This window comes from Chiloscyllium punctatum, chromosome 2, assembly GCF_047496795.1.
Source record: "Chiloscyllium punctatum isolate Juve2018m chromosome 2, sChiPun1.3, whole genome shotgun sequence".
NCBI classification, from domain to species: domain Eukaryota; kingdom Metazoa; phylum Chordata; class Chondrichthyes; order Orectolobiformes; family Hemiscylliidae; genus Chiloscyllium; species Chiloscyllium punctatum.
In genome coordinates this window covers 17,538,270-17,551,105 of record NC_092740.1, presented here as the reverse complement: position 1 = coordinate 17,551,105, position 12,836 = coordinate 17,538,270, and the positions used below count along the sequence as shown (strand labels likewise).

The 12,836-nt window shown below is 45.8% G+C and overlaps 1 protein-coding gene across 4 annotated transcripts in view; it reads right to left on the bottom strand.

Moving 5' to 3' along the window:
• Positions 1-12,836, bottom strand: part of palld (palladin, cytoskeletal associated protein) — a 453,391-nt gene that overhangs the window by 244,253 nt on the left and 196,302 nt on the right. For all 4 annotated transcript variants that reach the window (XM_072594395.1, XM_072594413.1, XM_072594404.1 and 1 more), the window contains one exon: positions 12,273-12,448. In XM_072594395.1, coding sequence (XP_072450496.1) covers positions 12,273-12,448 — 176 coding nt within the window. The remainder of the gene's footprint in view (positions 1-12,272; positions 12,449-12,836) is intronic.

Below are 12,836 nucleotides of genomic sequence, written 5' to 3'. Positions count from 1 at the left end.
CCCCTTGCTTACTAAGAATCTGTCTATTTCTTCCTTAAAGATGCTCAAATATGCTGCTACCTGAGGAATAGAATTGCAAAGAGTCACAACTTTCTCGGTGGTGTCCCAATAACACTTAACATGTTGGCAAAATCCAGGAGAGAGCAGCACACTTGATCGGCCATCAACATTCAATCACTCAAGATGCCCAGCAGAAATTCACCACAGCCCCTTCCAAACCCACAAACACTGCCATCTAAAAGGACCAGGGCATAGACAGATGGGAACATCATCCCTGCAAATTCCTCTCCAAGCCACTCACCATCCTGAGTTGGAAATATATCACCGTTCCCTCAGTATCACTGGGTCAAAATCCTGGAGGATTTGCCCCCAAGGGCATTGCGGGAGCACCAACACCTCAAAGATGTTCAAAAAGACAGCTGTCCTCTGCCCTTCCCAGGAAAACTGGGCATGGGCAACAGATGTTGGCAACATCAACAAATAAAATAAAAATCTCTTTCTTGGGAACTGTGACTTCTGTCACCAAGCATGACAATAATGTGAAAACAGTTAGTTCAATAGTTCCCAGAAATGTTTATATTTTCTTTCAACTCCACAACAAAGAGGATTAAAAACTTTGTGGATTTACTTTATCAGGAAGTGAGATTCTTCCTTTCTGCACTTTAGTTAAACCACAACCAAATCTTGGGGGAAGAGAGGCAACTTGCAGTATACACAGTTGGTCAGAAGGTTTATGCACCATTCAGTTCAAAACCCTTTGTTGTGACCTGACTTTGTGATATTGGGTATTTATAACGGCAAAGTGAACACAAAGAGGCATCTAAGGGCTCAGTCAGTAGTGAGAGACGGACTGTAACTTTTACAATTGAAACAGAAATTGTTGGAAAAGCTCAGGAGATCTGGCAGCATCTGTGGAGAGAAATCAGAGTTAATGTTTCGGGTCCGGTGTCCCTTCCTCAGTCACTCGGATTTCTCTCCACAGATGCTGCCAGACCTCCCAGTGATTTCAAAGATATTAACAGAGAAGGACAAAGGGCTGTGTAAACACTTTTAGCTTGGGTGCAGTTTGCTGTCATTGTGGGTATGTTCGCTGAGCTGGGAAGTTGATTTGCAGACATTTCGTTCCCTGTTTAGGTGACACCTTCAGTGCTTTGGAGCCTCCTGTGAAGCGCTGCTATATTGTGTCTTCGGGAATTTATTTGGTTCTGTTTCTGCTCCATCTGGTTACCTGTTCCTGTTGTTCCTTGTTGAGGCTGGCCTATTGGGTCTAGGTCTATGTGTTGTTGATGGAGTCTGTGGATGAGTGCAATGCCTCTAGAAATTCTCTGGCTCTCCTCTGTTTGGTTTGGCCTATGATCTTTGAGTTGTCCCAGTCGAATTTGTGGTCCTTGTAATCTCTGTGTTTCTACTAGGGGCAGCTGGTCGTGGGGTTTAGTGGTTAGTTGGTGTTTGTGGATTGCTAGTTGTGTGCCTGTTTTCCCTGTATAGTGTCTCATGCAGTCTTTGCGTTGAATCCTGTAAATTACCTTAGTCTTGCACACCATGGGTAGAGGGTCTTTTGTCCTGGTGAGTTGTTGTCTGAGTGTGGCTATCGGTTTATCTGAGTGGTCAGAGAAATCTAGCTATTGGCTCTGACACTTTTTACATATAAGGTAGTGTGACTAGTGAGTTAGGTGGTGGCAGGTCCCTGTCGTGTTGTATGTCTGTCAGGCATTTGCGGATGAAGTTGCGGGGATATCCGTTCTTGGTGAATATACTGCAGAGGTGTTCCTCTTCTTCTAGGCCGGGAGTGCTGCAGTGTGTGGTACGCCTTTTGTACAGGGTCCTAATGCGACTTCTCCTGTGTGTGTTCGGGTGTTGCTGTTAGAATTCAGGACCAGGTTGGTGTGTGTGTGGCTTTTCTGCACACTTTTGTGCTTCATTCACCATTCTGTGTTCCTTGTACCATCACATCCAGGAATGGGAGTCGATTGTTGGTTTCCTCATCTCTCGTAAATCTGATCCCTGTGAGTATGGTGTCGATGATCCGGTGTGTGTTCTCGATTTCTGGTCTCTTAATGATTACAAAAGTGTCTTCCAAGTAGCTGATCCTATACCCATGGTGTGCAAGACTAAGGTAATTTACAGGATTCTATGCAAAAACTGCACAAAACACTATACCAGGCAAATAGGCACACAACTAGCAATCCGCATCCACGAACACCATCTAGCCATTAAACCCCACGACCAGCTGTCCCTAGTAGCCACACATACAAGGACCACAAATTCGACTGGGACATCATAATGATGATAGGTCAAGCTAAACATATGACAGCCATAGAATTTCTAAAAGTATGGCACTCAGTCATAGACTTCATCAACAAACACTTAGACCTAGACCCAATAGGCCGGCCTCTGCAACAAACTACCAGAACCGACAACCAGATGCAGCAGGAATGGAACCAAATAAATTTCCGAAGACACAGTACAGCAGCGTTTCACGGGAGGTTCCAAAGCCTCTGAAGGTGTCACCTAGACAGGGGACGAAGTGTCTGCAAATCAACTTCCCAGCTCAGGGAACATACCCACAACGAAGAGAAGGTTGAAGAATGAAGGGAAATTACACTCAAATCAAATGAAGAAAGTGAAATAAAGAGAGGCAAAATGACTCAAAAAAGAGAGTTAGCTAAAACAAAACCGTAAGATCTGATACTTGGATACCTTCAATAACAATTCACAACTTGAAGCAATGTGATGCCACTGATAACGCTGTTCACTGTCTATATTGGAAAGTGTCAGAATATTTGACCCAAAAGCAGGGCAGTAAAACAATTGCAAGCATTCTCAAAAACAACACAGTTTCAATAAGAATTTTCTCAATGTTTTAAAATTCACTTCCAGGAGTTTGTATCAGGAATCATTTGTGATCGATGAGGACATGCAAAAATACTGGTCCAGGTGAGCTCCGTGAACTGGAGGCAGAACCAATGGAAGGAAGTTAGGACAGAAACTACGTGGCCAGACAAACAGAACAACTTCAGGTATAAAGCAAACTACAAGCAGAGGAGCTGCACGCAGAGTGAAGGCCATCAGTGGACAGATGCAAACACAGAGACCAAGCAGACAGAGATCGAGGAGTAAATTTACTGCAGATGCTGGAATCTGTACTGAAAACAAAAAAAATGCCAGAGATCGCAATGGGTCAGACAGTATCCATGGAGAGAAAGTAATGGAGTAATCCAGGCTCGAAACTTTAGCTTGCTTTTTCTCCATGGATACTGTCTAACCTGCTGTGATCTCCAGGTATCCCCAGGGAAATAGGAGTTCCCTTATGTGCAGAGAACTATTGAAGAAAGGAGAAATAAATCACAACTCAGTTTTTCCTTTTGACAGAAAAGGAGATGGGAGCTCTTGAAGACACTGTGCAAGCTAGTTTGGATCATCTAAGATCTGGAAAGCTGGTGTTTACTCAGAAGTAGCCAGATTATGAATGGGGGTGGTACTGGTTGTTCAATTGAACAGGAACTCTGAAAAGCTACACCACCGAGAGGAGGGGTGCTTTGTGGAAGTGAGTCTTATGCACGAAACTTTAAAACAAAAGCATTTGTTGGATAGAGCACCAGAGTTACCTTGCCTGAATATTGCTATGCAGTATATCTATATATTGCCATTTCTGAGGGTAGTTAAGTGAATTCTTGTGGTTGTGTAAGTCATAACTTTGTTGTGTAGTCTATTTTAAGTGGCACTTAACTTTCTATTTGTAGTATCATTTGCTTGTAGGTTCATGTGTAATTTACTTTGATCCTGTTTGGTGTTAAAGTAAATGTTGCATAAAAGCCTTGTTGGTATTTTCTACTTTGGAGATCATTTGGTACGTTTGGTTTTCAGTTTCCCAACAGCTAATGAAACAAAATGATGATCCACATTGTTAACAATCAGCTCATCACGAGAAAGACACTTGCATTAATTAAAGTGTTTGCGGCTGATTTAATATGCAAATATAGACAGTACTTAAAGGAGGAAGAGAAGCCACTGTTTGTCTAAAACAAACACTGAAGAATGTAAATGAAACTGGAAATTCTGGAGATTTATAACACCCTATGTCTGCCAGCCAATTTTCTCTTTAATAACAGCATGCGTTGTTAAGATGCTGTCAATTTTCTTGTAAGTTCCAGCCCAAGTAACAATGGTGGAATTATCATTGGTAGGGCAAATGGCTTGTTATTAAAGAGAAGTGAACACTTTCACTGCATCTGGGGTTGCCAGGGAGCAGATGAAGAGCATAAGCATGGGAAGCAGCCCGATTTTGTTTTGGGATGCGACAATCCATTAAGCCATCAGGCCCTAATTACAAACCTTCCTGTTTTTCATAGTTGAAGTGTTTCCATACATCGAGTTCAGGCAAGTTAATGTAAATGGTGTGATGTAAATGACAGAGAACTGCAGCAAACGTTCTGGATACAAGTCAAGTCCCAGGTCATGGGGTCGTGTGTGTCACACAAAGAGGCTCCAAGACATACTAAGTCCCTACACGGGGCCAGGATCCTTCCACCACAAGGTCAGGGATCTTCAGATACTCCGGAGACACAGGCCTGTGACTTCCTTTGGGACTCATATTGCCATCAGTCCATTGACATTAGGAACTGCAATTCTCCCAGGATGCTTGAGAATGCCAAGCTCCAATAGAGGACCTTGATGAGTGATAGACTGGTCCTCCTCAAGGAGTTCATGACCATAGTCTGGAAGGATGCCAGTCTGCAGGAGGGTGTGTCCGACACACAAATTCAAACTCCAATGGAGCTCTGTTCCTGATGAAACATCTGCAACATAACCTGGCTGTAACCAACGACCAGCGAGACAGGTGCAAATGGCACGGTGATGCACAGTCCAAAGCATTAGCACCTTCTCAACCACGTCATTGTCCACATAAGGTCCACTGCTGGACCACTGCTTTCCACCTGCCATCTCCATGATCCTGGGCCCCAAATAGTGGAGTGAGGGGCAAGAGAAGCAATGACACAGGAAACGGGAACATCACAGAACCCGAGAAGTGGCTCCTGTTTAATCAGTGTCTCACTGCGGCCCTTCCAGCACCCCTGGCAGTTACCATCTGCCGCTCGATGCCTGGGTGATCATAACATGAAGGACAACAAATATCTGCCAACAGGTCCCAGAGTCCTGCTGCTAGGAAACAGCACAACTTGCTTCAACAAAACCAACCAAGAGAAACTCAATCTCATCCGGCTCAGGTATAAAATCATTTTGCTAACTGGAAATGCAGCCACAGCTTGAGAGAATTGTGGCAGTCTGACACTGATCTGAAGACAACATCACTGCATGCAAGCCACCCCATGGAGAACACGTGCTGGGGAGAAAGAACACAAGAGAGCCAACAATTTTTCAGAACCATCAAGACAGCCTGTGGCCTAAGCTGACAGCCAATGAGGGGAACTCATCATGGAGGGGCAGGCAGTAGCTGCTCATAACATAACCCAAGATCAAATCGAATGGTGGAACAGGCTCAAAAGGGCCAAATGGCCTCTGTCCATTCCTATGTTCATATAAACAATAAACAGACACCTGCTCGCAAAAGCTCCTCATCTGACTTGCTGCTGCAAAACCCGGCTGGATGTCGCACTGAAGTAACGCTGCTACATAAATGCCAGTTGTTGTTGTAAGTTAATGACGAGAAATGCAGAAATACATAAATGCAGATACTGCACTTCTCGTCCCCAACGTACCCACCCTCCCCGATGCTAATTTCCACCCTGTCCTTGCCACCTTCCTGAGGAAATCTGTAGTGGAGGCAAAACAAATGATGTCAATACACAGGCACACGTACAGACACACACACAGATACGCAGACACACACACACACAGACACGATCACACATACACAGACACACAAACAGATACGCATACACACACAGATACACACACACAAACACACGCACACATAGACAGACACATGCACATACACAATTTTTCTCACACCCATGCAGAGCTTCTCTCTCTCACACACACATACACGCAGTTTCTCTCACACATACAGCCTCTCTCTCTCTCACACACACACACACATACACACTCACTCACACACACACACTCACACAGTCTCTCTCGCACTCACATAGACTCTCTCTCTCTCTCACACACACACACAGAAATAAAAGCCACTCTTTGATCAGTTGAGACAGGAGCCAGAGGCAATACCAAAAGCTGTGGAACCACGTCTTAGCGTGAGGAGGAGAGAAGAGGTTTGTCACCTCGACATTATAATTCAATCTGTCAAGTGCATCAAGAGAGTATCAGAGGTAAATCCAAGATAATGGGAACCACATTGTGAGTTCAAGGGTTGGACAACACAAATGCTTTTTGATTCAGTACAGACCTGTCTGCATAGTTGAGGGTGATGCGATGACTAATGGTGTTCGCTGGCTGTGTAAACACAATGTCTGCAGACAATCCTTGAACATTGTTACGGTCTACATTAAAGGCAGGGTCTGGAGAGTTAATACAGTCATTTGAAAGGGCCGGGGGTAAGGTGCGGAGGAAAGGTGGATCACTTTACACATGGAATTCTCACGGAACAAAAACTCCTTCGGGGCACAGCCTCTCAAAGTTGGTGACACTGGGGAGGGATTTAGACACTTTGGGGTCCACAGAGATTCTTTTTAAGTCCCTGTAGGAGTGGGGAGGCAGTCTGCAGAATAGTGTCAAAATGTTTCCTGAACATTGAAACTGCAGGAGGAGTTAAGAGCTCGGACCAGGGAGTACACGCTAACCACTGCGTTGACAACGCAGGCAGTGAGGAACTGCAGATGCTGGAAGCCAGAGTCAACAGATGTGAGGCTGGAAAAGCACGGCAGGTCAGGCAGCATCCGAGGAGCAGGAAAGTCAACGTTTCAGCCCATTTTCCTACTCCTCGGATACTGTCTAATCTAATGTGCTTTTCCAGCCTCAGATCTATTGACATTGGCAAAACAGATGTGGCTGTCTGTCTTATATACAAGGGATTCAATTTATACAGGGGCAGGATTAGAGTGGTGCTGGAAGTGCACAGCAGGTCAGGCAGCATCCGAGGAGCAGGAGAATCGGTGTTTCGGGCATGAGCCCTCATTCCTGCATCACTCTAATCTTGACTCTAATCTCCAGCATCTGCAGTCCTCACTTTTCGCCAAGTTCAATCTATACAGGCAGATGTATCTATGCAATAAATATATACACAAATTGTGTACAGATGCCCCTGGGTGAAACAGGTCTACTCACCTCACTGACACATGTACAAACTGCTTCCTCAAAAACATTACTAAAACGGGAGTATGTTTCAGGATTAAGGGTCGAAATTTCGAAGGGCTCTGTGGTAACTCCTTTTGTGAAAGGGGTCCTTGTCACTGAACAAAGTTTGCACAGCACTGCTGTAACTCACTGAGGGGGGGTGGGGGAATGGTATCTCAACGGAGTCAGAGCCCACCTCTCCCTCCCTGACCCCAACACACCCTTCACCATTTCTCTGTGAAATTCTGCACAGAGGCTCTCCAATACTCCTCACATGTCAGACAGCGCGTGCATTACAGAATGGGTGCAGCTCCAACAGCACTCTAGACCTTCCAGGAAAAAAAAGCATTCCCTTTTGTCAGGATCCTACCTACACCCTCCGCTACCAAGGCTCAATACCAACGAGCTTCTGTACGATGCACTGCGGTAACTCACCAAGACTCCTCCCACAGCACCTTCCAATCTTCCAACCACTTAGTTTCCACTCACTCACAGGATGTGGGTATCGCTGGCTGGGCCAACATTCCCAGTGTCAACCACATTGTTGTGTGTCTGGAGTCACAGGCAGGCCAGGCCAAGGTAAGGATGGTAGATTCCAGATGGGTGTTCCTGACAAATGGTTTCTTGGTCAACCAATAGATGCTTAATTCCAGAGTCCAAATTCCATTATCCACCAAGGGATTTGAACCCAGGTCCCCAGAACATTATTATATTTCTTGGAAGAGAGCAGAAGATCTCAGAGGGCTGTACAACTCACAGACATTAAATCATAGAATGGCTGCAATGCAGAATGAGGCCATTCAGCCCTCCCCTTTAGTGGTAACAATACAGTCGCTCTCCACTGGTCAGTACAACCCACATCCTAATGGAACATAGAGTGGAACAGAGTAGTCATTTATTGTCACTTGTATTTTTTACAAACAAAACAGTGAGAAGTGTTGAAGATGCCATACCATGGTGCCTATATTAATGACAGAAGGCATAGATAAGAAAAAAAATCACTAAGACAAAGCCCATCTTAGTTCAGTTCACGGCTCCTGGGTTCGGGAGAAGACAGTATGACCGACACGCCAGGCCGCTGGGATCCAGGGCAGAAGCTGCCACAAGGACCAATCTCGTCGCTGATCCCGGGAAGGAGGGCATTGCAAAAGCCTCCCAACTGAACTCCGACTAGCCGGATACGGGGCTGAAACTGCCTCAATGCTGCTGGCCTCCGCTGATGGAGCAGCCAATAGCAGCTCCCCAAGCTCACCCCTCCGCCAGCCCCCTCCTCAACGCAGAGTCCCGCACTGGACTCACCGGTAGCTAGTGAGTAATATAAATATTTTTGATTAATATTGGGCAACATAAGCAGTAGGCCATCACCTTCATTGAGAAAGGAGAAGGGGCAGCAGATACATGGGAATGCCACCACATGCATGTTCCCCCTCAAGCTACACACCATCCTGACTTAGAAATACGTTGCTATTCCTTTCGTGTCACTGGGTCAAAATCCTGGAATCCCCTCCTTATTCCTAACCGCAACCCTATTCCCAAAAGTTTCCCATACCAAATGCATGGATGTGGTTCAAGAAGGCAGCTCATCCCCACCTTCAGATGTGGAGCTAGGAACAGGCGGCACAGTGGCTCAGTGATTAGCACTGCTGCCTCACAGCGCCAGGGTCCTGGGTTCAATTCCAGCCTTGGCCGACTGTCTGTGTGGGGTTTGCACATTTTCCTTGTGTCTGTGTGGGATTGTTCCGGTTTCCGCCCACAGTTCAAAGATGTGCAGGTCAGGTGAATTGGCCATGTTGAGTTACCCATAGTGTCCAGGAATGTGTAGGTTAGGTGCATTAGTCAGGGGTAATATAGAGTAGGGGGATGGGTCTGGGTGGGATACTCTTCGGAGGGTCAGTGTGGACTTCTTGGGCCAAATGGCCTATTTCCACACTGAAGGGATTCTCTGATGAAATACTGACCTTGCTAGCAACACTTAGTTTCCAAAGACTGATTTAAAACAGAGTTACTCGATCTCCCTCCACCTTTGCCAGGCCACTCATCTCGTCTTTATGCAGTGGTGAAAGAATCAATGCAGGTGGGAACCAGAGTGGGAGTCTTTTGGTCTTTTTAGAAATAAAATGGGGAAGATAGGGTGTGAGGGGAACAGTGAGGGATAGAGTCTCTGTATCACGCAGAAAAAAAAAATAACAGACTCATTTTCTCTCGATTTTCTTCTACCTGGATTCTAACTGTTAAAGCTGTAAGCTAACTTAGCAACAATAACTACCTGCATTCATATAGCGCCTTCCACATCACAAAACACGCTTCACAGGAGGGTTGTGAAATACGATTTGTTGTTGAGTCACAGAAGGAAGTAGCAGGACAGATAAGCCAATGTTTTACTGGTATTTACTGGCAGGAAATTCCCAAGTGCAGTGACTTCATCATTGATAGTGCTTAAACTCCTAACAAGCACAGAATTTGCTGAGTTTGTTTTTGTCATCGTGGAGATACAGAACACAGTGAGCACTGCTGTACTTTGGTAAAACAGCACACTGTGCTAAACATTATAATGTTTCAGTCCTTCAACTACCTAGTGTCTCCGTGTAACCCAGTATCGGTCTCTCTAATGCACTCAACCTGTTCACTACCATCAAGCTCCTGTACCTCACATTCCAAAAAAAACTAAGGAACAAAATACTGTTCCATGGTCCTGAACCTGAATACCGACTGCCTGCGACTTGCATAGATTCACATATTGCAAATACTTCCTGGCCTTAAAGGGATGCACATCTCCACTCTCACAGAAGAATGTAATGTATTTTACACTTTATAAACTCCCCTACTTACTCTCTGTGTGAAGATTTTGTCTCTTTTTTTTCTTTTATCTGGGATTTAGAGGCTAATGGTGATCATGAAACCATTGTCAGGAAAACCCATTGAGAATCTACCATCTTTACCCCGGTTTATATGTGACTCCAGACACACTACAATGTGGTAGACCCCAGGTCGGTGTCTTTGTCAGTAAGTGTGCTGATAGCCAGTGAGTCCAGTGCGGGACTCTGCGTTGAGGAGGGGGCTGGCGGAGGGGCGAGCATGGGGACCTGCTATTGGCTGCTCCATCTGCGGAGGCCAGCAGCATTGAGGTAGTTTCAGCCCCGTATCTGGCTAGTCAGAGTTCCATTGGGAGGCTTTTGCAATGTCATCCTTCCCGGGATCAGTGATGAGATTGGTCCTTGTGGCTGCTTCTGCCCTGGATCCCAGCGGCCTGGCGTGTCGGTCATACTGTCTTTTCCTGAACCCAGGAGCCATGAACTGAACAAAGACGGGCTTTGTCTTAATGGTCTTTTTGTATCTCCTGTCATTAATATAGGCGTCCTGGTATGGCATCTTCAATGCTTCTCACTGTTTTGTTTGTAAAACAGAGGGCTGTGCACACTCAATCCAGAGACTAACACCATTTGGGAATAGGACAGTCAATCCAGAGGCTAACATCATTAGGGAATAGGACACACAATCCAGAAGCTAACACCATTAGGGGATAGGACACTCAATCCGGAGTCTAACGCCATTTGGGGATAGGATACTCAATCCCAAGTCTAACACCATTAAGGGATAGGACACTCCATCCGGAGACTAACACCATTAGGGGATAGGACACTCAATCCAGAGGCTAACACCATTAGGGAATAGGACACTCAAGCCAGAGGCTAACACCATTAGGGAATAGGACCGTCAATCTGGAGTCTAACGCCATGAGGGGATAGGACCCTCAATCCGGAGTCTAACACCATTAAGGGATAGGACACTCAGTTTGGAGGCTAACACCATTAGGGGATAGGACGTTAGAGTGGCAATGAGTTGATATGCGGGGGAGGTTGGGGGGGGGAGGTGGCAGGCTGCATGGCCTATTCCTGTTCCTACGTCCATACAATTTGGATCACTAGACCTGAGGAAGTGGTAGCACAATGGACTAGTGATGATTGTCACTGGACTACTGATCCAGAAACCCAGTGTCATGCTTTGGTGAATGTGTGTTCAAATCTCATCATGGCAGATGGTGACACCTTTATTCAATAATTAAAGGGGAGCAGTGGCCTGTTAATCTAGAGACCCAAATAACATTCCGGAGACCCTGGTTCAAATTCCACCACAGCAGATAGCAGAATTTGAATTCAATAAAAAAAATTGGGATTAAGAGTCTAATGATGGCTGATGGCCAGAAAAACCCATCTGGTTCATGAATACCCTTCAGAGAAGGAAATCTGGCCTACATGTGACTCCAGACTCACAGGAATGTGGTTGATTCTTATCTGCCCTCTGAAGTGGTCTGGAGCCCTGCTTAAGGGTAACTAGGGATGGGCAGCCAATGCCAGGCTTGCCAGTGATGCTGACATCCCATACACAAATTAAGAACTGTTTGGTGTCAAACTTTGTCCACAAAACATTGCAGCAACGCACCTTGGGATGTTTTAATGCCATCAAAGATGCTGCAACATTATAGGTTCATCGTCTCTCTTTGTGGCTTCTTCCTCACTCATTTCCATGTCAGTGTTCCTGGTATCTCCAAGAGCCTGGGATTTATAGAAAATAGCTTGCCACGGTGGCTCAGTGGCTAGCACTGCTACCTCACAGCGCCAGGGACCTGGGTTCATTCCAGCCTCGGGCGACTGTCTGTGTGGAGTTTGCACATTCTCCCTGTGTCTGCGTGGGCTTCCTCCAGGTGCTCCGGTTTCCTCCCACAATCCAAAGATGTGCAGGTTAGGGGGACCGGCCATGGGAAATGCAAGGTTACAGGGATAGGATGAGATGCTCTTTGGTCAGTTGGTATGGCCTCAATGGGCTGAATGGCCTGCTTCCACACTATAGGGATTTGATGAACCCATTCCCCGAAAACAAAGCAATCAAACTTTGGAGGATACAGGATACCTTTAGGTGGGCTGCTCAGAATGGAGAACGCATTGGGATGATCTTAAAGCAGTAAGCGTCCATCAGACTGTTCCTGAGCAGCACAGAGTTAAAAAAATGTCACCCACCTTCAATATAGACCTCCGCGGATGTAGTGTCTGAACCGAAGCAGTTGGTTGCTGTGCAGGTGTAGCGCCCAGTGTCGTCCTCAAAGGCTTCAGCAATAGCTAAAGTATAGAGATCACCATCCTCGGATACCTGGATGTCTGGGGAATTCTCCAACTCCTTTCCCTCACAGAACCATCTGTGGATTTAGGCAAATAGAGATGGAGAAAATTACACCTGCCTTCCGATTAGACTTTGGAAGCTTGCAGTCAGGAAGCAAAAAGCAGCTTGAAAGTGGAAGCTATCCCTAGTCGGAGGGTGAACTGCTCTTGGAGAGGCCACTGTGAAACCTTGAAAAGCATGGGGCGAGTTAATTCGACAACCTACATGGTGCAAATGGCAACGTAAAGGAAACTTCAGGCTCAGCCTCCTATCAGAACAGAGATCTATAGTGTACTTCACCAGACACACACCCTTCTGAATATTGACAATATGCACATTTTCTTTATGATAATGAGGGTTGAACTGAAACTGAAGACAACTTATCTGGGCGGTTCCTTAAAAAAAAACTGGATAGTAATTAAAAG